At 40.9% G+C, this 24420-nt stretch overlaps 1 protein-coding gene across 1 annotated transcript; it reads left to right on the top strand.

Annotated features, from left to right (window-relative positions):
* Nucleotides 1-9637: 9637 nt before the first annotated feature.
* LOC125225117 (trafficking protein particle complex subunit 8) lies at nucleotides 9638-24399 on the top strand. The gene is given in 20 exon segments (XM_048128678.1): nucleotides 9638-9933; nucleotides 10074-10235; nucleotides 10745-11033; nucleotides 11114-11258; nucleotides 11332-11410; nucleotides 11547-11644; nucleotides 11854-11872; nucleotides 11875-12041; nucleotides 12139-12239; nucleotides 12770-13018; nucleotides 13496-13778; nucleotides 13870-14058; nucleotides 14599-14766; nucleotides 15373-15505; nucleotides 17032-17311; nucleotides 19418-19556; nucleotides 19770-19977; nucleotides 20303-20547; nucleotides 21338-22122; nucleotides 24139-24399. Coding segments are annotated over 20 exon segments (4152 nt in total). The 5' UTR covers nucleotides 9638-9776; the 3' UTR covers nucleotides 24395-24399.
* Nucleotides 24400-24420: the final 21 nt, after the last annotated feature.

Genomic DNA, 24420 nt, shown 5'->3' with positions numbered 1-24420 from the left:
TCGTTTATCGTAATCGATTATCGACCGCGGTCGACATTTATGTTCGGCGTCTGTGGTGATTTTGGTCGCCTATAGATAGCACGAACTCCGAGCGCTTCCCGCGTCCGCGACTCTGCGTGTTGACAATTCAACTAGAGCTTTATCGCGTGATGATATAGCTTCCAATAAATGGCAACCCACTGTACAAATAATGTACCTTACTCTGTAAAAAAAAACACAAATTCACCGTACTCTTCTTTGACGCTATTTTATATTTGCGAATAAGATTGTGAAGACTAGTTAGGTATTGTGTTATCGACTTATTAATTGTTGGGCTAAAAGGTAGAGCGATGGATCGGCAGCTAGTTACTTAGCATACGTATATATTTTTATGTAATAAAGTAAATAAATAAAAACATAGATTTAGGATAGACATTTATATGATAGCAATAAGATAAAACTTTTTTTATTCATTAGACGGTTTAGATATTTAATTTTTAAGAACAGAGCTAAGTTAGGTCAAGTATTCCTGGCTTAATATAATTTTAATTTATGTGACATTAGATGAATTTTCCTCTAAACTTTATTTTGGAATTTTTTATTTTATAATTGGTTACAAATTGGTACCTAATGTGAACGTGTTTTTTTATGTGCTGAATTTATGTGATGTTATATCAATAAAAATAGCGGTAATATTGACAATGAACAAATCAAAACGTGCCTGACGCCTGCACTGTTTTCTCCATTATGTATAACTGTAACGTGTAATGACCTAATGACACATAAATGATTAAGTTTAATGAATCAAGTATTATATTATAAAATGGTTATATTAAAGACTCTTACAGGTCACAATGTTTTATAAACGGTTGAGCTTGACAAGAAGGTGAAACTTTTTTTTTATATCATGAAACCTTATCATGTAATTTATTGCTGCAATGAACTTGTTACCAAGGGAATATTGAGTCCATATTGATTTTTGTGCTAGGGAGCAGTGTTAATAAACTAGTAAGCAATATATCCGCCGATTCTCACCTTTTAGCCGCATTTGGTATTCAACACATTTTAAGGCCTTCTTTGGCACTTATTAAACACGTAGCAATTTTTATTTTAAGTTATTTTTAATTAATATGATCATTATGTATACATTTTCATTGAGATATATTTTTACCAGGGTCTAACATCCCATTCGGTTGTAAACTTATATGTATTGGCTCGATATTATTTTATTTTAATAATATTTTGATCGATAGAATTGAGTATTAAAATTTGTAAAATGAATTTTTCATTAAAATTAAGTACATAAACATTGATCAATTTTTATTTAACTTCCAAACCAAACTTCTTTGTAACATCACATACATGCGTTTTATCTTAATTCTCTTTAATACGCTTTGGAACGATAAGCAAATAAAATGTCCTATAGCGGCTATAGCAAAGCTTATAATAGAAATATCAGTGCATTTTATACAATTCTCTTTATTATAGCGGCAGCAAATTTACTACTTTTCTTTACGGTTTGGCAAAAAAGAGTAGAATAAACTATTTTTTTTGTCATAGCAACACCTAACTGTTCTCATACAATCGTGTCAGAATAGTTGCCATATGCAAAACGGTTTACATAAATGGTGGCGTTCCTATTATTTTCTACTCTTCGCTAGGCTACATAATTATACATTTCCATTTCAAGAACATGTTTTGTGGGTTCTGAATTCAAACACCAAACAATAGCTTCTGGGTCGGAGGTTAAAGATAGGAACAAATTATGGGACGCGGTTGCACAGTTATAAGAAGTGTGCACAGTTATAAACATCCAGCTCACCAGGTAAGGCCGTGCGCTCAAGGCATTATACTACTCTTTGGCTCAAAGCCACGTCCACGGCTTACGTCCCATAGTTTGCACAATTCAGTGTATTTCATAAAGCTAGGAATATATTACGCGGATGTCCGCCGTCGCGCGACCGCGGACGCGGATCTAGACAATGAATAAACACTTAAGCTAGGAACATACTACGCGGACGTCCGTCATAAATCGACCGCGACCGATCAGTGTGCACGGTCACAAAACATCCAGCGTGCCAGATTTCGATCGGACGTCCATGCGCTCAAGGCCACGTCCACGTCCGTCGACCGATAGTTTGCACGGTTATATGTAATTTCATTGTCCAGATGTCAGACAATGGAAATACACATAACCGTGCAAACTATCGGTCGACGGACGCGGACGTGGCCTTGAGCGCACGGACGTCCGATCGAAATCTGGCTCTCTGGATGTTTTGTTCCGTGCACACTGATAGGTCGCGGTCGTTTTACGACGGACGTCCGCGTAGTATGTTCCTAGCTAAACTATCGGTCGTGGACGTGGCCTTGAGCGCACGGACGTCCGATCGAAATCTGGCTCAATGGATGTTTTGGTCAGCCGAAGACCGTGCACACTGATCGGTCGCGCGACCGCGGACGTCCGCGTAGTATGTTCCTAGCTTAAGTGTATAATATCTGGGCAACCGAGCTTCGCTCGGTTCTGTTTCGTATCCTTGACATGTGTCGCCATCTAGTTCAAAAATGAATAGTACCTACATCGAGCGAAAGAATTCTCAGCCTTAACAACACAACTACTTCACACGAGATGGCGCGCATTTCGCCACAAAAACTCAAATAGTGTATTTTCTATTCGTTTTAGCCTTGACCTGTGTCGCCATCTAGTGTTTGCAATAAATAGTACTTACATCGACCGAAAGAATTCTGTCTTAACAGTACAACTACTGCACACGAGATGGCGCGCGAAGAAAAACGCATGAAAACTCGAAAATTCGCGTTTTCCGGGACCTAAGGATAAGTTAGACCGATTTTTCACCCCCAAAAACCCCCACATAACAAATTTCTGCGAAATCGTTAGAGCGGTTTCCGAGATCGTCAGTGTAAATAAATAAATATATATATATAAATAAATAAATAAATAAATATACAAGAATTGCTCGTTTAAAAGTATAAGATTCATTGTCTAGATCCGCGTTCGCGGTCGCGCGACGGCGGATGTCCGCGTAATATGTTCCTAGATCTAGATCGCGGCTGTGGACGCGTGTCCACGGACGCGTCCCATAATTTTGTTCCTAGCTTAAAAGCCGTAACATACTATCGCTTCGCCCCAAGCTCACACATACATTTTTTTTTGCCAGGCTCACGCCAGTTATACGTTCGCGAAAATTGCAGTTTTCGAGCGTTCCTCTCCTTGTCAATTCTGACGTACGATCGGTACGATGCACTGGTACGATGTGACAATTTTAATATATTGATATAAGTTGAATACGTGTGTTGATGGCGAAGAGGAGGTCTGCTTCGGGCGTTCGAGTGGTGCACGCGCGGGAAAACTAAATTTTGGATTTTTTGACCAAAAGCGGTCTTTTTAAAGGGTAATACCTGTTTTTGTCTGTGTTTTGTTATTATTGTATTGTATAATATTAGTTTTAGTGTTAATAGTGTAGTTATTTAAGTTATCGGGAGAAGACGGCAACTTCTCGGATGTGAGGCAGTTGCCCTCTTCTTTCCTCTCTCCAAAATGGAGTCAGATCAGTTTGACCCAGGGATCCTTGGGATTATTGTAAACCCGCCTTCACCGGCATGTCATATGGAGGTGGAAGAAACTCAGGCTGTCGTTTCGTTAGGTAAGATAATTAAATCATCCTCCTCTCCTAACATTACTCACACCAACAAGGACCATAGATCTAAAAAAGGGATATGAAAACTATCATTTCTAACTCGGACGAACATGACGATTCATGTAAGATTCCTCGTACCGACCAACATCCGCCTTCTGAAATAGTTGCTCAGTCGAACATCCCAATTTCTTCTGATAGTGAGCCTGTTAGAGAAAACTCGGAAAAAAAATCTTCGGACAGATCTGTTCCTCAGTTTCAGACCAGAAACCTATACAATGACTCAGATAAAGGTCCATACATCGTGCATGTGGCTCGCGAGGCTTCGGAGGCGGACTCCGGTGCCTACATGCATCCGGTGAAATTTGGCCAATTTCTGTACACAAATGGCATATCTAACCTGAAGGATGGTGGAATTAAAAAAATTGGAAGAAATAGGCTGAGTGTAGAATTTTTATCCGCTGCCGGGGCTAATCAGTTTTTGTCGTGCTCATTGGCCAGTAATAATTGCAAGAAATTCATTCCTTCATACCACGTCACCAAAACGGGTATTGCACGTAACATCCCGACTGACTTATCGAACGAGGACCTACCAAATTTAATTTCCACTCCTTTCGGTTGTGGTAAGGTTGTAAAGGCGAGACGATTAAACTTTAAAAAAGGAATCCTTCCGACAATTCCACTCAATGGGCCCCATCAGAAACTGTAGTTCTGACGTTTGACGGCCAAATTCTCCCGGACAAAGTGTTTTTATTCAGCTGTGCATTGGACGTGGTTCAATATTATTTCCCTACTGTGCAATGTTTCAAGTGTTGTCGCTTCGGCCATGTTCGGGCGCAATGCCGGTCTCGTCCTCGTTGTTCCAAATGTGCTCAGCCTCATGAAGGCAGTACCTGTTCGGCTGTCCCATCCTGCCTTAACTGCTTAGGTAAACATTGTGCTACGGACAAGGTTTGTTCCGAATTCATCAGGCAACAACAGATAAAAAGAATAATGGGAGATGAAAGTTTATCCTATCAGGAGGCGGATAGAAAGATTCCTAAAGCTCGCAGACCGTACAATGAAGCTGCTCAAACGAAGTCTTATAAAAAAACTGTTTTAATTCAAAAAAAAACTCCTGCCCTATCTAACCCTCATGGGTATGATGAGAAATCTCACAGGGCCTTAGTAGCAGACTACAATGCTCCTCAACCTGCTAATGGGGTTATGTTTAGGAATGGTCCATTTAGTAGCCAATGTTCTTCTCCAGTTGCACCAGCGCCGACTGAACTGTTTTCTTTGGTCCATATTTTACCTATGCTCTATTCGGTGATCTCGTCTCTTGTATCTACTCTTCAGCAAAATGCTATCTCTCTACCGTCCAACGTTGCCAGTAGTTTAAAGGGTTTATCTCCCTTCCTTTCCAGTGGCCCTGTCTGTGGGCCTTATGAAAATGGCGGTCAATTTTATCCAGTGGAACATCAGGAGCATCAGTCGTAACAAGACTGATCTTCTGTATGTCATTCGGAAATACAATCCTGTCTGTTTAGCTATTTCTGAAACCTGGTTAAAACCTGATTCTCATTTTAACTGTCCAAATTATGTATGTCTAAGACAGGATAATCCAAAAGGTCACGATGGTTGTGCCCTTTTGATTCGGAAAGATATTGACTTCTCCCTCTTTAACATCCCATCTCACCCTTCTCTTTATATCGTTGCATGTAAAATTTTCAACTTTACAGTAATATCTGTATATATTCCTCACCCCTCTGCTACTATTATTAATGACTTTTGGTCTCTCTTGGATAATGTCCCTGGTCCTTATCTTATGTTAGGTGATTTCAATTGCCACCACTCTCTTTGGGGTTCTCATCTCACCAATGCATCAGGTCGAAAAATGCTCCAGTTTATGGACTCGTTTAATTTGTGTCTTCTAAACGATGGTCGTCCTACTCGACGCACCGCTCCGTCTCAGAATCCCTCAGCAGTTGACATCTCTATTTGTTCACCTTCCCTGTCTTCTCTTCTTTCCTGGGATGTTCTGCCTTTTAGTTTTGGGAGTGACCACTTTCCTTTGCTTATTACTTATTCTTCTAGCTTCCAACCTCCTTCGGCTCCCCTCCTCTTCAAAAGTTTAAGTTAGCCATGGCTGACTGGCCCCTTTTCTCTATTCTTACAGAAAATAAAATGAAGTCTTTGCCGCCTGTCTCTCGATCCAACTGTCTACATTGCTATAACCTTTTTTGCCAGGTTTTATTGGATTCAGCTGAAGTGGCCATACCCCTCAAGAATGTTTCTTCTAATCGTCGCCCTTCTCCTCCCTGGTGGGATTCCGAGTGTACCTCTGGTTAAGGATAGAAAATCTGCAGAAAGGGCTTTCTCGTCTGAGATGACCATGGAAAATTATCTGAACTTAAAAAGGGTGCAAGCCAAAACTAAAAAAATACTGCTTTCGAAAAAAAGAGATGGTTGGACAAAGTTCTGCGAATCTTTATCTCCAGCCACTCATCCTTCAGTTGTATGGCGCAGTATTAAATCTTTCAGAAATGCCTGCTCCTCGTCGTCTCCGCCCTCGTCCTTTTCTAACTGTCCTTCTTGGCTGTATGAATTTTCCGATAAACTGGCTCCTCCTTATGTGCCTAACTGGTCTGAACTTCCATCTAAGAATACTGAACTCCCTAATTATGATGACTTCTTATCTTCTCCTTTTCATCTTTCCGAATTACAACTTGTCATGGACTCCCTTTCTGATTCTTCTCCCGGCCCCGATGGTCTCTCATATTCCTTTTTAACCAGATCTAGTATGACGGCTGTCTCTTATTACTTAGATCTTATTAACACCTTCTTTAGCTCTGGACTTGTCCCCGACTCCTGGAAGGAACAATTTGTCATCCCGATTCCTAAACCCGGCAAGGACTCCAATCTTGGTTCATCTTACCGCCCTATTGCCCTTTCGTCCACTCTTTGTAAGATTATGGAGCATCTGTTGAAAAACCGTCTGGATTGGTTTTTGGAAAGTCGAGGTATTCTTCCTCGTTTCCAGTTTGGTTTTAGGAAGGGAAAAAGTATCACTGATAGTCACAGTATATTATCTACTGACATTCGGTTATCATTCTCTAGGGGTGAGTCTATGGCTGCAGTTTTTCTTGACATCTCATCCGCGTATGATAATGTTCTTCTATCTGTACTTAGAGATAAATTGTCCCAACTGAATATCTCTCCTAAGGTAGTCAATTTTATTTGTAATTTGCTGATGTTCAGAATTATCAACGTGAGATGGCAGGGTGAAGTTAAGGCTGTACGTCACACATGGAAAGGCCTACCTCAGGGCTCAGTCCTGAGCCCGATTCTTTTTAATATTTATTCGTTTGACCTTGATAAGTCGGTAAATTGGGCTTGCAGATTGTTACAATATGCAGATGATGTAGTCCTCTACTGCTCAGATAAAAGTCCACTTCGTGCTGTGGAAATGGTTAATGGGGCTTTAGTATCATTAGGTTCATGGTTAAATATGCATGGTCTCTCCTTATCTTCAGCTAAAAGTTCGGCCATTGTGTTCTCTAGAAGTCTGATTACTCCAGCCTGTCGTTTTGTTTTTAATGAGGAGCCTATCCCCTTAGTAGATTCTGTTAAATTTCTTGGAGTGTTCTTTGATCGGAGATTTGTGGGCTCTTCTCATCTTTCTTATATAGCTAAAAAATGCGAAAGGAATATTAACATTCTTAAGGCCCTATCAGGTGCTTGGTGGGGAGCCCACCCATATTCTCAAAAATTGTTATATAACGCTTTAATCCGCAGCCTTTTAGATTTTGGTACTTTTATATTCGAACCCTGTAATAAATCAGCTCTCACTGTGCTAGAACGTATTCAAATGAGGGCTCTCAGAATTGTTACGGGTGCCATGAAGCCTTCCCCAAACAGAGCTATCCAGGTTGAATGTGTGGATCCTCCGTTGGATTTAAGACGGCAACTTCTTGCAGACCGCTTTTTATTTGGTATCTCTGCACTATCTTCTCATCCTCTTCTCCCAAAACTGCGTCTTCTTCAATTATATGGGTCAAGCAAAGCATACTGGCGTAATAAAGATCAACCCAATTTGGTTAATAGTCTAGTGAAAATAGCAGCTCTTAAACCCCCTATTATGAAATCTTCTACTCTACCTATTTATTCTGTTCCTTTCGAGGCTCTTACGCATGTACCCAAAGTCGTAACTAATATTGGCATAGATAAAGGGTCTCCTTCTGCTAATTCGACTTTCTCTAAGTTTGTTCACTCATACTATTCAGGTCATCGGCTCTTTTTTACTGATGCATCTAAATTATCGGATCAGGGTTGTGTAGGGGCAGCTTTTCTCATATCAAACTCGGATATCTTAGCAAAATTTAAACTTCCTCCTGAAGCGTCAGTATTTTCTGGTGAATGCTTGGCCCTCTTAAAAGCTCTAGAATATATCTTTGTCCATAAGTTGCCAAAATGCGTAATTTTTTCTGACTGTCTCAGTGCAATTCAGTCTATTATGTTACGCCCTTTCAAGAATTTCGCACGTAGCTATCTTATTTGTCAACTAAAAAACAAAATTTTTGAATGCCATTCTGCTGGCTTAGAGATAGTATTTGTTTGGATCCCTAGTCACTCGGGCATAGTAGGTAATGAGAAGGCGGACATAGCCGCCAAAGAAGCTGTTCTTGATGGGGATGACTCCTTTTTTAAAATATATTCGCCTGATATCCTGAACATCCCCTTCGAGTTCATGAAGAAAAAATGGGCTACCCGATGGACCCGTGCTAAGAAATGCTTCTTTTCTGAAATTCAGCCATCTATCCCATCCCGTCCATGGTTTTTCAAAAATAGATCTCTTTCTAAAAGACACACTAGCATTATTATTAGACTCAGATTAGGTCGTGTTTGTTCGTCCGAGCAATTACATAGTTTTAAAATGAAAGATTCTCCTATATGCGACTGTGGTACTGAAGTTGGTAATATTGATCATATTTTCTTTAACTGTCCGCTAAACAACAAATCTCCTGATCTTTATTCCTACCTTCCAAATATTAATGTACCTTTACCTACTAATATGTCTTCATTGTTGTACCTAACTAGTAATAATAAAGTGGTGTATGCTATAAGTAAATTTATGTCAAAAAACAATATTGTCCTTTAAAAGGCACCTTTTTTACTTAGTGTTGAACATAAATGTTTGTTTTTGTATTAAATTATAATAATATAATAATCAAAAGAATGTTTGTTTAGAATAAGTAATTTTTGTTTGTCATTTTCTTATATTGTTCTGCAGGTATTACCCAGTCTATCTTTTTGCTCTATGTTTATTTTCTATCCTCATGCCGTGTGAAGTTCGATACTCGTTTTTGGCAGAATTGTGCTTAACTGCGCGGTAGCCATAGACTAATGGCCCCTGTACACACATGGCCAACAGCTCCACCAACCCTTTGTGAAAGCCCTTGGCAAAGATTAGAGCCGCTGTTTACACATTGGCGAACCAATCACTTGGCATTGGCTCTTCATGAAAGATGGACGTGGAATGGAAAAATCTAGGAAATTCTAGATCATAGACATTGACAGAAAAATTTGATTAAAAAATAATAACCCCGTAGTAAAATTAAATTATTTGAAATATTAACAATTTTTTTAATATTATGATAAGAACATTTATCTTTTTTAGGAAATACATTAAACATTTGCAAGGTTATTTTATTTCCTAAAATCTACACTATTATTGACATAGATAAACTTATTATTTTCGTAAATATTTCACTACCGTCCTCTCTGACGGCTGACGACCAACTGAATGAAGCGCCAATGTGTAAACGCAGTTGGCCATTGGCGCCAAGATCCTTTGATGTGTGGACAAAAAACCGACACGAATCGGTTGGCCGGCAAGCGCTAGCGCCAACTGCCAACTTACGGCCAAGTAGCCCTCTACACACATGGCCAAGGGGGTTGGTGGAGCTGTTGGCCATGTGTGTACAGCGGCCTTTTAAAGTGAAGTGAAGTGAAGTGATATAAGTTATCTGGTGGTTGTCTGTTTTCTTGTGGTTTTCTTGCTGTGTGAATGTGAATTTACCAAGATTACTTAGCTGAAATCACTTTCATAGTATTTTCTAGTGTCGTGTTTAAGATGCAACTCTTGTGACTGCCACTGTGACCATGGCTAGATCGGGAAAAACTGCGCAAGAATTTATCCAAAGCTCCTTTTCTCCCATTATTGCAGTACTTTGCAGTCCAAAAGTAGAAAATGTTACTTCAAAGAACAATTTATCGTTTACGGAGTTGCTACAACCGTTTGGTAGTATGGACTGGGAAGGTAAGAGTAGTTTTATCGTACTAAACATCTGCTTTGTTGTAGATTTGAAAGTAATAGACACCTGTTATAGTGAGAATGATTCTGAGTTTATTACAGGACATTAATTATAATATTTGTTATGAAACTTTATGTCATTACAGGTCAGATTAGAGAGCCTGGTGGAAGTGTATGTATTGTAAAGAACTGGAAAGTAATCATAAGAGATGTCCATTGGAAACCTTTGCCGCCCACTGAAGCAAGGAAACAATTGAATAATGCAGTCTTGCACAACTACACTGACAAAACTGTTTTGTTAGAACTAGGTAAGGTAAATAAGCCCATACATACATCATCCCAGGGTATCTACTTTCACCAAGAATTTAAAAATTATATTGTAACCTGCTAATATAACTTGGAAATGGTTGTCAAATACGACTCCAAGTTCCCATGAGCCGTGACAAAATGCCGGGATAACGCAAGGAGGATGAATTGTAACCTGCTAAAATAATAGGTTAATAACTGTCCCAATTTATTTACTGATATGATATGCCAATTTAAAACAAAATTGGCATGAAAGCTGGGTAACTTAGTAATTAACTTACAAAAATACAGTTTACAATTTAGTTAAGTTTCTTTTATCAATTCCAAAAATGTATGTATTTTTATGCTTCATCATGCCAGAATTGCTAGATGATTATAATGTGTAGAAGAGGGTCTTAAGGTAGCATTGACAGCGTTGTCACATGGCTATCAGAGGAACTGATATATTTTAATTTTAAATAAAAGACTAAGACAAATCAAATCATACTAAATAACTCATGAATATTTGCAGATGGCAGAAAATTTGATGTTCCTCAATCAACCCCTTGGTTTGATGCATGGAGAGAGACTTATCTTGAGGTGCAGTTCCCGTCGGATCATGAGTACACCAACCACTTCCTCTCCTGCATCATTGTGGGCACAACCCTGGATGACAATATCATTGACACATTCAATACATTAAATCAACAGTATGCACAGCTGCAAAATGTTACACCACCAAAATTGCCAAAGTGGTTCAACAATGGTGTATTGAAGTCATATCTTTTGTTACATGATGTTTCTGCTGTAAGCAAAGACAAGTAAGATACTTAACTAATAACATATCTAAATATGTGACTTCTTCCTCATGGTGAACTAATAAACTTTTCCATTCTTTCAGGGCTGATGCTGCATTTGAGACCTTGAAACAAACCTTTGGCTCCAGCAACTGTTTTATGTTGTCAATCAACTCTAAAAGCACCACAGATCCAAGTTTACCAACTGATTATTGGGCTCAGTATATAAAACGATCAAATGATTCAACTGTATGTTTCTTTGTATTCATTTATTTTTATTTCCCTAAACCACGTGTAATATAAAATGTATTATTAATTCCAGAGTGAAATGTCATCTGTGTCAAACCTACCAACAACACCCCCAGATCCACAACCATTCCCTGTTGGAGCTGGCTCAGCAGGTAATTCGTTTTTGGAAGTGTTGCTTATTAAATGAGAGATTTGTCAGTTAAATAGTAGCTATAACAGAAAGTTTGTTCATAGGACTTTCAATAGCTAAAACCAAATTAATGAGGTAACCTCTATGATTTTTTACAGATGATGGCACTGTGCCCAGTCAAAATATTCCACCAGAAGGCCTGCATCCACTCACTACTACTGAGAATGATGTTTATGATAATGCAAACAGTTTGCAGGTGATCAATTATTAATAATAAAAAACTTTGAAAAGGAAGTGGCAACCATGTAGACTAATTTTGAAATTCCAAGTGACCTGATTCATTCACATAAATATTGTGTTAACTTTTTTATAACTTGTATTGTGGCCTACTGTGCAGCCACTTTGACTGTTTTGTTTTTATTGTTATGTTAACCATATGTAAAACAAACTATTAATATTTTTCAGACTCACTCATTCTCAGGCAGCTCGAGAGTATGAATGTCAGTGTAAAGCCACTAGATTACTCCACTGAGGTCCATGGGTTAGCTCTGAATGCCAATGATGTTGACTCCATCAAAAAGTTTCTTCAAGAATATGCTGGAAAAGCACTGCTTCCATATTTAGAAAAACAAATATCACAGCTATCTGATTTGGTATGTGTCTATGTACAATGATTTTGGTTAAATTATTATTTGTATTCATTTTATTTTCCATATTAGAAGATTTGTCGCTAATTAATGTGTTTTCTAGGTTGCAAATAGGAAGGGTGTTAGTAGATCGTTACTATCTGCCACAAAGAGATGGTTTGGTACTGGAAAGGGTGGGAATACAACTGGCAACAATACTGTAATGTAAGTAGAAATATTTGACTAAATCTACTTATTTTATGATAGGTATCCACATATTATTGAGATCAGAGAGATTTTAAGGAGATGAATATATTTTGGCATATAGATAATGCAGGGGACCAAAGAAACTGCTTTGTGTAATCAAATTAGCTTCTAGATTTAGTTCGAGCGGGAAAAGATAACGTAAACGTTGAACATGCCCATGTAACGATGACGTTTTAATTAACACATCCGTGTTCTATTCTGTTGTTGTAGTCTTAAGGCACTCCAGAGGTGCAAAAGGCCTTCACGAGCTCGCGCCACGCTTTCCAATCTTCAGCGACCCTCGTAGCCTCTTTCCAGCTCAAACCCAGACCGTTCGTAACTCATTCTCACTCTCAGACGGACCACTTTCATGAGTATAGGGCTTGCATTTCGCGGTTTCCAGCCGAAAGCAATGCTTGCATTATTTTTTCTCCTTTCTTTCAACTTGTTGCTAGTTATGCCTCTTGTTTCATTGTCCTTTTGAATTACTGACCATCAACAATTTTCAGCTATTCCAGCGACTGTCCGGAGCTCCAGCTCCGCCGGCTAGGCGACCTCTGGTTCCTCCTGGGGCAGTGGCAGCGCGCCTTCGACACGTACCACACGGCCAAGCGCGAGTTCTACGCCGACAGCGCCTGGCTGTGCTACGCCGGCGCCCTGGAGATGGCCGCGGTCAGTGCCTTCATGGCGGGAGACGCTAATAAGAAAACCCATGGCTACATGGAGGAGAGTATCGTGACTTACTTGAATACCTGCAGGTAACCAATGTTTAGATATGTTATGTAATTTGCCTATCTATTCAATCTCTGACTAAAGTGAAGGTCTCCGTTTTAGCTTGGCTTTTATATTAGGTTATTTTGCACAGGTTGAATTTCACAACTGATTCATATTACATTTTGTAAGCAGGTTTCCAATATTCTAAAGGTTCACATGGGGGGCAAGAACCATACCGTTCTACCCCAGGGATGGTCAGAGGGCGCTACGAGTCCTTGTATAGATTACTCATATGAGAGATAATTTGGAACTCAGCAGCTGTGACCTGGGTGGCCGAGCGGAAACAGGCATCTCGCGCGATTGCAGAGTACGCTGGTTCGATTCCAGCCTCTGGCACTGGAGGCCTTGGTCACTTTTTCTTTCATATGTGTAATTTATTTCGGTTTTAATCCCTCGCCATCGCGCATGTATTTCACACAATTTATATGATTTTTCGCTCATTGTATCTCGATGACTTTTAGGATGGTGCAATACGCAGTGCGAGCTACGTTGTTATCAGTGCTCTGCCTCGGCAGCGCCGGGCTGCACGGCGAGGCCGCCAAACAGCTGATCCGCATGACCTCCGAGGACAGCGACCTGCGCAGTGCCATGCTGCTCGAACAAGCATCGCTGTGCTTCCTTTCCGGACCCGGATCGAAGGCCATGTGTAGGAAATATGCCTTCCATATGGTGCTGGCTGGACATAGATTTTCTAAGGCTGGGCAAAAGAAACACGCGTATAGGTGCTACAATCAGGCTTATCAGGTCAGTTTCTGCGCACGTGTCTCGAGCGAGTCATTCATCGCTTAGCTTTTTCCTTGTTATCCGTGTTTGATAATGTATGGTCGGGTCCCAGGTGTACCGCGACAGCGGCTGGCGGCTGTCGACGGACCACGTGCAGTTCGCGCTGGGGCGGCTGGCGGGCGCGCTGCGGCTCACGCGCGACGCCGTGCGCTGGCTCGGCGCGCCGCTCGCGCCCGCCGCGCGCCACCAGCCCGCCGCACAGCAGGATGCCTTCCTGCGCGAGTACATGCTGCACCACCAGGTAGGTATCACTTCAATTACCATGAGAACCCACTCGTTTTTTAGTTTTTGTATTTTATGAAGATACAGATAGTTGTAACTAGGGAACGAAACAAATTATTTTATTAAATATTTTTTGATTTGTTCTTTTTCAAGTAGTCACACTACTATATAAAAAATATAAATTGAAGTAGATATCATAACGAAATAAAAAACGACAAGGCCCACTGTGGCAGAGCCGGGAATCGAACCCGGGTCTTTAGCTTACGCGTCAACGTCATTACCACTAGACCACCCGCCCTACTTGGTACCCGACGAAAATTCTCTATTGTAATATCTCTGATAAGGCTAGGCGCCTTTTGACCAACTCCGAGCAATTTGGGCTTGCACCTCGTATATGAAATGAATCCTTTAGATATCTATTTCAATTTAGAAGATACGGAATCTTCATATATACGCGTTCCGACACGCATGGCTTAGCTGGTGATGATATGAATCACTGCGTGCCCTTTTTCGTATAATTGTAACACCTGTGATTCTCACATCTTACACTTGTTGCCAGCAATGGGTGGAAAGTGAGGAGGAGTTCAAGGAGCAGCTGCCGGTGCTGCCGCTGCCGCTGCTGGAGAGCGAGGCCACGTCGGTGCTGTGCGTGGGCCCCGCGCCGCTGTCATCGCCCGGCCGCGTGCCCGCCACCTCGCTCGCCTGCCACCACGCACCGGCCCGCCAGGTGACCACCACCAGCTAGACACAGGAACATGGAGCCGCTGCCGCTGCTGGAGAGCGAGGCCACGTCGGTGCTGTGCGTGGGCCCCGCGCCGCTGTCCTCGCCCGGCCGCGTGCCCGCCACCTCGCTCGCCTGCCACCACGCACCGGCCCGCCAGGTGACCACCACCAGCTAGACACAGGAACATGGAGCCGCTGCCGCTGCTGGAGAGCGAGGCCACGTCGGTGCTGTGCGTGGGCCCCGCGCCGCTGTCCTCGCCCGGCCGCGTGCCCGCCACCTCGCTCCTGTGCTGCCGTTGGCCCGTGCCTGGCCACTACAAATGTTATTATTTGGAGTCGGATGAAAGATCGCAATTGTGTCTCCAAACAGCCGCGATTTCGCCGACCCCTGTGTACGTCCGTTAATTTCACCTACGTCACTACGTAACTACATCCAGTTTTGTACGTGGCTATCGCCAGCTACACCGAGAAGACGTAGTTGTCCGGTAAAAACAACATTCCAATGTTACAAGGGACGGACTGCCAGATTTCTTTGTAGCTTTAAAAAAATCAATATGTTTTTGAGAACAAGATGAAAAAAACCTGATCATGATATCTATACTTTCTCTAGGAACAACATACGTGGCACAAGCTCGAGGAGATGCTTCTCCAAGTGGTGTACGGCAGCGTGCCGATGATCTTCAAACCGACCGTCGACCTGTACACCAACAAGACCGACTTGAACCCGGTCGCTCCGCAAGGAGGTTTGTATACTTTATTTATACTTGACGTACCCGTTGCCCTCGCTAGGAACAACACACGTGGCACGAGCTCGAGGAGATGCTTCTCGAAGTGGTGTACGGCGTGCCACTGATTTTGAAGCCGACCGACGACCTTTGTACCTATCGATCCTTGAAAATGAAAATGAAATGAAAATGAAAATGAAATGAAATGAAAATGAAATATTTATTTTTCAAGTAGGCATATTACAATGCGCATATGAACGTCAAATAAAGCTACGCCGGCTCTAACCCTACGCCTCAGCCTCGAGAAGATTTCAGTCCCCCCTCAGTTGGGAGGGGGGTATCCACTATGGGACCGGCAAGAAACTCGGCGGGCAACTTCTTTTCAAAACATTACATCTTATAACTAACATGCATTAAATAACAAGATACAATTTAACATGCAAAAGTATTCATCAAAGAATATGAACAGACTAGGTACTCTATGGAAATTAATTTCAATAAATTATATTATTGCTTAATAATACGTCGTTCTTCTTCAGAGAAAACATATCAAATTGTCACAGAAGAAAAAGATAATATGAATCTCAATATCATTAAATATGTAACTTACCTACACAACATAAAATATAAAATATTTGATGTGCTTTCTTATCTGAACTGTGTCCTCTATACATAATACAATTATTTTAATTGCTATTCGTTTTTTGTAGTTTCTGGTTCGGGCCATGCATGTTTGTCTGTCAAATAGTCCTCGACTCTGTAATAAGCCTTTAACATCAATGATTTTTTTAAGTAGTTCTTAAGAGCTGGGAGGGGTAATCTCAAAGCAGTGTCAGGTAACTTATTATAAAAATGAATGCATTGCCCAACAAATGACTTCTGTACTTTACGGACACGAAACTTCTTTATGGCAAGCTTATTTTTGTTTCTAGTGTTATAATTATGGATATCAGAATTCTTAGTGAAACAGTCTAAATTCTTAACAACATAAATTATACTATCATAAATGTATTGGGAAGCTACAGTTAAGATATTAATTTCTTTGAAGAGTTCTCTTACTGATTCACGTGTTCCTAAGTTGTAAATAGAACGAATGGCTCTCTTTTGTAATACAAAGATAGTCTGTATGTCAGCTGCTTTGCCCCAAACCAGAATACCGTATGACATTACACTGTGAAAATAACTATGATACACTAGGCGAGCTGTCTCAACATTAGTCAGTTGCCTGATTCTCCTAACGGCGTATGCGGCTGAACTTAATTTGCTTGCTAGTTTCCTTATATGAGGACTCCATTGTAGATTTTTGTCCAATGTTAAGCCAAGGAACAGTGTTGTATCTACCATCTCTAAGCATTCATCATTCAAAAGTATTTTTGTATCGATTGGTTTAACATTCGGCAGAGAGAATCGAATACATTTGGTTTTCTTAGAATTAAGAAGTAAATTGTTGACAGTAAACCACCCGGTCTCGACCGTTGACTTAAAACGTATCGTTCCGTAATGTTAAGTAGTTGGTATACTGATTTATCCATGTACGTTTACAGAGCCAATACAAATATCAATCACTCTCCGAAACCCGCTGAAAATAGTGATCATTCTGAAAGACGTCGAGCTTCTGTGGCAATTCGTTTCGGAAAGCGAAGACTCCAAACAGATAGTGAACAACGAGCCGATGGTGGCGTCTGGGAGTTCGTTGGAAAGCAGCGCCATCTGCGGGCAGAAGATCAAGTCCGTGGTGCTGGAGGGAGAGAGCAGCAAGACGCTGACGTTCAGTCTGACTCCCTTGCGCATGGGGCGGCTGTGTGTGCAGGGAGTGGCGTACAAGTGAGTCAATCACATGTCAATTGCTAACGTAAATTATTATAGGCTACAACTTACAAAGAAATTGGAAACACTTACAGGGTCACTCGTTCGTGTTTCTAGCCGTCAGTTGCAACCTATTTGTTACGAAACTTTTGGACTATGTGACGCCAAAGACAGACATGAAACGTAACGCGTTTATTTGCGTTACTTTACTTTATGAGTTATTTTATAGAGGATTTACAATCTTCATACTAAGAATCCTACCTCCATTTTTTAGCGCCACCTATTAAATACTATCATAACTACACTGATGACTTTTTTGTATGGGCTTTGACAGTCCCGTATTATTATCACAGGGTGCCTTATTGGTAAATAAACTTAAAGCTCCGGCTGTACAAAATTAAGGACACAAGTGATAATAATAGAAAAAAAATACTAAAACTGAAAATAATAAAAAACGGTGTCGAAATAAGCTTGCTATGGGAAGTATATGGTGGAGATAAATAATTTAAGATTTTGTATATTTTATAACATTTATTTATAAAGAAAATTCTTGCCAAAATGTGTTTGTTCAGTTGGTTCTTAATTTAGTTACTTACTGCGCTAACCGTGTGAAAACTGACCTATAATTCTCTTGTTCGACACCAATGAAATGTACAGAGCTCAGCGGGAAGCTAGGTCGCTTAAAAGGGTTCTAAGTAAATTTTCACACAAGTTATCTTAATCTTTACTAGAAATTATACTATTAAAATACCTAGGTACCAGTTCTCAAAAATATTTGCTTGCTCTAAGTTACTGACTCTATGAATTTAATCTAACTAAATTGCAGCTGACGCAGTTGCCCTGACCATTAGAAGGATAAATTGGACCGACCTCTAAGATGGTGAACCTTCGGGAAAGCTGTGGAAGGTGGCACGGGACCTCCCGGGGAATGTTGGCAGCACTGCGGAGACTTTTCAACCCGGAACGCGTGCCACGTGGACACCGAGACAAATGCGGCAGAGGCAGGCCGTCTTCCAGCAAACAGGACTTAGAACTTGCGCCGGTCACAAGGATTTCCAGAGTTGCATAAGATTTGAATCTTATCTATAATATAATAATAATCTTTTTAATATAATCCCGGCTCCTGAAAGCGACATAAAAATACATTAGTCTAATGCTCTCAAGACCAGCATGACAAAATAGAAGACAATCTGATTTATTAGCTCACCGCTGAAGGTCAAAGAAATTTCCTAGCGGAGCGCTCCCAATCCCACAGCAGAAGACAGATCATCCCTGTGAATAACCAAGCACATGGTTAGGAACAAACCCACAACGTTTCACGCCATTATGGAGTTGATCAGAACAATTCAGATACTTACTCAATCCGAGGATTATTGCAGGCCTTCTGCTTCCACCGTTTTGACCACCATGCGGTATGGTCTTGTGGAGAAAGTGCGTGTGCACCCAAAAGGGTCAAAAAGGAAATGGACCACCCATGATCATTAACCTATTTGCATATGGAGCAATCAAGGACATAGGGTGACAAACCCAGGAAGACATAATATATCGAATTAATATATTATATTTATTTGAGACTCCATCAGAGTCATGAAAGATTTACTATGATGTACATAGCAAGATTGTCACTCCAGACAGGCCTCTTATTTAGAGTATTAATATTACTGTATTTTGTTATGTATTAAGATAATTTTCTGCATTATTTCTATATAATTATATTAATTTAATGTATCAAAATGTACTGGAGTAACAATTAAAAATCTCATAAAATGGGTTATTTTTAGCTATCTGGCAACCCGTGCACAGATTATGCAGAAAAGTGCATACATGCGTGGATGCAAGTATTTTTGCACTAAAACAGAATTTGAAACAAAATAAAATTAAAGAAATTTCGATTTTAGATTTATAAAAAAAAATATTAATTACGACCAAGAAAATGTACTACGTTACATTATATCGTTCTTGATATTATGTACAAAAAAAACATTACCTATAATTTAAGTACCTACATAAAAAAAAACAAATGTTGAGATCCTTATTGTTTTGTATTCTAATTATAGGATTACCTAGTGAATTTGATCCTAATCCAACATTTTCTGACTCATTTTCTGATTATTCCATTCCCAGGTTAATAAACGCCGGAGAAGGAGGCAATGAAAATGCAACTGGGTCAGCTATATCCGGAAAACTGAATTTACTATCGGGAATCAATGCTTCCGACAAACGCTTACAAATCACTGTGATTCCACCCGCACCCTGCTTACAGGTAAATTTAAAATATGAGATATTTCAATTAAATATCGTTCTTTTTTTTTTCATATATTTTCTTATCCTGAAGTTAACTATCCTCCTGATCTATCAGTCCCTTACCACCGTAGCCCGTATTGCAAACGAACATCGGAATAAGTTTGGTGGTAGCAATTATCACTTGTTTATAGAGTTTCTAGATTCACTAACGCTAATGTCTATGTTGTGCCAGATGACGTTCACGGAAAGCAGCGCAGAAGTGATAAGCGGGGAGTTGCGCGTCGTGGACGTGGAGATCCGGAACGTGGGTCCCGTGGACGCCGGCCCCGTGCACTTCGCCGTCTCGCGCCCCGAGTGCGTGCAGCTGCTCACGATCGATAACGAGGAGCTCTTCAAGCCTCTATACGACGAAAAGTATAAGCCGCCTACGGTATATTCCGGTGAGTTCTTGTCGTTCTTGAAAGCACTTGACGCGCCGCGTTTAGTGTTTATGTGAAGTAGAGATATCGGAACGTCCGTCGCATATAATGTTTAAGTATCAGAGCGGGATCAGTTCGATTTTTTATTCTGTTTACAATAAGAGCCTCGGTCACTTTCTATCAGGTCATCAAATGGCTACAGGAGAATACAAAAAAGGGTGATCATTTCACCACAAGTATGGAACTTAATGTAGTAATACTGATGACCTATTAACTTAAGATAAACTTTCCGTAATCCTGACCTTCAATCGTGACGGTCGACTAAAACCAATGTGCGCGGTTGCAGACGAGCGTGCGGCGCGGGCGGGCGCGTGGCGCGCGCTGGCGGCGCGGCACGTGGTGCGCTGCACGAGCGGCGTGCCGAGCGGCGCGTGCGCGCGCGCGCGCCTCGTGCTGCGCGCGCGCGCACAGGCGCCCGCGCTCCAGCTGCTCGCGCTCTACCAGCCCGAGCCCGCACCCGCACCCGCGTCCGCACCCTCCGCGCAGCGCGCCTACAGGCTGCTGCGCCACGTCTTCCAGTTCACGCCCACGGTGAGTGCTATGTACCCTATACATGTGTTGTGTAAATAAAAGTTTGTAAGAATCATCATGTGGAATCTATTGTTCGTACAGATGGTTAATCACTAATATGTGACGTTATCTGGGTAAAGGGACCTTATTGTCGATGGCGATTACGGCGTTATGAGCGATGTTCGTATACAAATACGACGCCGCGGGACGTAAGATAAGATCCCCTTACTGAGATAACGTCACATACAATATTACTTAAGTGTGCTGTGAATTTAATACCACAACATTAGAAAAAAAAAACACTATACCCAATTTTTTATATACTTATTCCCCGTTTATTTACCGCCGGTTATATTTTCTTATGAGAACGGATTGAACGCGAGCGTCATCCTATGCGTCATATGCGGAGGTCGACAAGGCTGAGCTATAATAGCTCAGCCTTGACCAGACAGAGTCGGAGGGGGTGAGTTATTTTACTACTGATTTGACCAGACAAATAATTTGGCTGGTCAAATCAGTAGTAAAATAACTCACCCCCTCCGACTTCCGGCCATTATATCTATGTCTCGTTTTTACTATCATAATATTCATAATTCAATATTTGAGTTTTTAGTTATGTGCGAAATTGCGAATTACTAGGATCACTTCAATTACTTAGATAGACAAAACAATAGTCGATACGAATTTCTACGCAATATGAATGTTCATTATTTAAAATACTAACACGCACTATTGTTCGGAGTAAAATAACAAAAATACTCACGTCATACGTATGACATGTATCTTATATAAATGTACGTATTCATTGCAGGAAGCAGTGGAAATATCAGTTACACCCCGGCGAAGCATAAAGACAACTTCAGATAAAATTTCCGAGAACATGAATCTAGTCACTGAGATTAAGAATATTTGCGAAGAGAAAGATGATGACATTAGTATTGAAGTTCTAGAAGCTTCCTTGCTCAGTAGGCAGTGGCGCCTTACTGGCATGATTGCAGCTGCCGACAAAAACCAACTGTTACAATCTCGCGAAAAGATGCACCTAGTTTTCCAAGCTAGCAGAATCTTTGACTTTCCGCCAGAGAGTAAAGTAGGATGGTCGGGATTAAAAATCGCAACAGGACAACCCGATCCTGAAGACAATATCACAGTCTCGCCGTATTCGCACTTTGTCACTGACTATGAGACTTCGATAGACAACATGGAAGCCAATGGAAAGTCCAATACGAAAGCGGGATTGATACAATCCATGTTTGTGGTGAGATGGAAGGCTCATCACAAAACGAAAGGGACGACAGTGAACGGTCAACATTATCTCTGGCTGGACGACTTCACGAGAGTACTGTCCCGCGAGAGAGAAGTCGTGTCGCTCGACGCGCCGCTGCAGCTCGACGAATACGAGATCAAATTAGACCCCCACGACTGTAGAAAGAAAAATAAAGATAATGCCGTCGTCTTTAGACTGGAGCACTCGAACCTTATCGATCACAACTTCGAGAAGAGTAAACTGTGCTTGGTGCCCATCACTGTCAACATCGTCAACTGTTATGAAGTCCCAGTGAACGTGTTTATTGACATGTCAAAACAAACCAACAGGTAATTCATATTTTTTTAATTTCTACATTTGCTTTGCATTGGAGTAGTATTTTCAATAATTCCAATGGTATGTGATGAGGCAACAAAAATTCCTTGCATCAAGGTAAATTGATAACAAAATACAGGTAATTAGCATGTTAAAGAATAATCTTGATGTCTCAAATCTTTTATAAAGCCTAAATGTAACAAAATAATTTAACACTGAAAAGTAACCTAGTAGGTACTTTGTTTATTTATATGATGAAACTTTCCATCCCAGTCAGCATTAGGTAGATATGTTTATTACTTTCGTGGTAGACATTTTTAAATTACTTGAATTATAGCTCATGCAAAAAATTAAAATACGCGGCGTTGCGTGATCAAAAGAATTCCATTGGCAGATTGGTTTCAAATAATAAATAACTTAAAAATTTAAGTTTTATTGAGACTTGGATATTATTTATTTTCAAATCTTTATTCATATTTCATGTTAATTAATTTGATGACCGGTCTGGCCTAGTGGGTAGTGACCCTGCCTGCTTAGCCGCGGTCCCGGGTTCGAATCCCGGTGAGAGCATTTATTTGTGTGATGAGCGCAGATATTTGTTCCTGAGTCATGGATGTTTTAAGTATTTAATTTTATTTGGTGTGCAAAAAAGAGTATTGTATTGTATAATACATGTATATCGTTGTCTAAGTACCCACAACACAAGCCTTCTTGAGCTTACCGTGGGACTGAGTCAACCTGTGTAAAAATGTCCTTTAATATTTACTTATTTATTTTAATTAATAACAATCTAGTATGTATGTTTACAATTTTCACCTTATTTTATGTTGTCCCTAATTAATGTTTTAAGAAATGAATCATGAGCATGACAGTAGGTAGAATTATAATAAAGATGCCTGTTGGCACCATGTTATACTGAGATACGCGCCTCGGGCGAATTTCTTATCAGTAGGCGTATTTTCCACTTTTATCACAATGCGATATATTTATAAGTACGTATCCACTACTCCTCTGAGTAAGGTACCTACTCTGCTTTTTATATCTGAGAGAATTAATACCTAAACTGACAATTCGATTTTTAATCTATCTAGATATGATCAGGATCACCTTCTCACCATTCTGTCTATAATAACAGCGGAGAAAATTATTTTATTCTTGTCATTTCATTTACTTTAGATATTCCTCGATACTTTCGTTACGCACATTTTTTGCTAACATATTCATAAAAGAAGCTGTGTTTTTATTTCAAGGTCACTGATAAGCATGACTGGCTCAACGTCTTAAAAACTAATAGGAGCCGCGTGCGAACACGGTGGCCGCTAACCTCTTCCGCAAACAGCTTTATTTGAAAACCCTAGCTTAACCCGTTGACCTTGGTCTGTTGAAATTAACATTTGAATCCTCGGTCGAGGTCATCCGAATGATTCCATACTATCATCACACGCACGGTTTACCATTGCGTCACTGATAGCTCTTAGTGAAATCTTCAATGGGCATAAATATATATTTGTTCTACAAGGTCGTGTGCTGTGGGAGAAACGCATTTAACTAATTGCTTAAAAGAGTTATCAGTCATATATGCAAATATGTCTATGTCTGTATGTATGTATATGTCTGAATTTGTTTGTCATCCGTTTTTGTTGTTTATTCGTTTTACCGCGGTATCACCGTAATGATTTTGCTGGATAGTTGGATATCCATCCAAATTTTTTAACTCTGTTACTAATGTTAATATATGTAGGTATGTCATACCTATTATACTTTGACATAGCACATAAATAAATAAGTAATGTTACATTTCGTCCTCTTAACAATTTTCTAACTTGGAGGTCATCATGAGTTAAATATATATAGGTCAGCACCATGACCGATCGCGAGGTCGGTGTAATTACTATTCGTCAATAACATGTTCTTCAAAAGCTATACCGATTAACATAAGTAAGTCGGGACTGGGAAAAGATGAGATTTAACCGTATCAAGTGAGGTCGATCGTGGAACGTGTAACCTATGGTGCCTTTGTGTTGACGCAGGGAGGGCGGGCGGGCGCTGGGCTGGTGCGGCGCGCTGAGCGCAGGCGCGGGAGTGGCGCTGCGCCTGGAGCGCTGGGAGGCGCGGCGCGTGCGCCTGCGCGCGCTGCTGGCGGCGCCGGGCGCCTACGTCGCGGGCGCGGCCTTCGCCGTGTCGGCCGCGCGCGCCGACGCCGCCGCCGCCGCCGCCGCCGCGCTCACTCTCGCGCACGCGCCCGCGCCCGACGACACCTCTCTGCTCGTCGTCCGGGCGGAGTAGAGCCGCGCCGAGTCCTATTACACTGT

The sequence above is a fragment of the Leguminivora glycinivorella genome, chromosome 4 (assembly GCF_023078275.1).
Source record: "Leguminivora glycinivorella isolate SPB_JAAS2020 chromosome 4, LegGlyc_1.1, whole genome shotgun sequence".
Lineage (NCBI taxonomy): Eukaryota > Metazoa > Arthropoda > Insecta > Lepidoptera > Tortricidae > Leguminivora > Leguminivora glycinivorella.
Note: the sequence above shows the minus strand (reverse complement) of the source record. Positions and strands in the feature narration are given on the sequence as shown.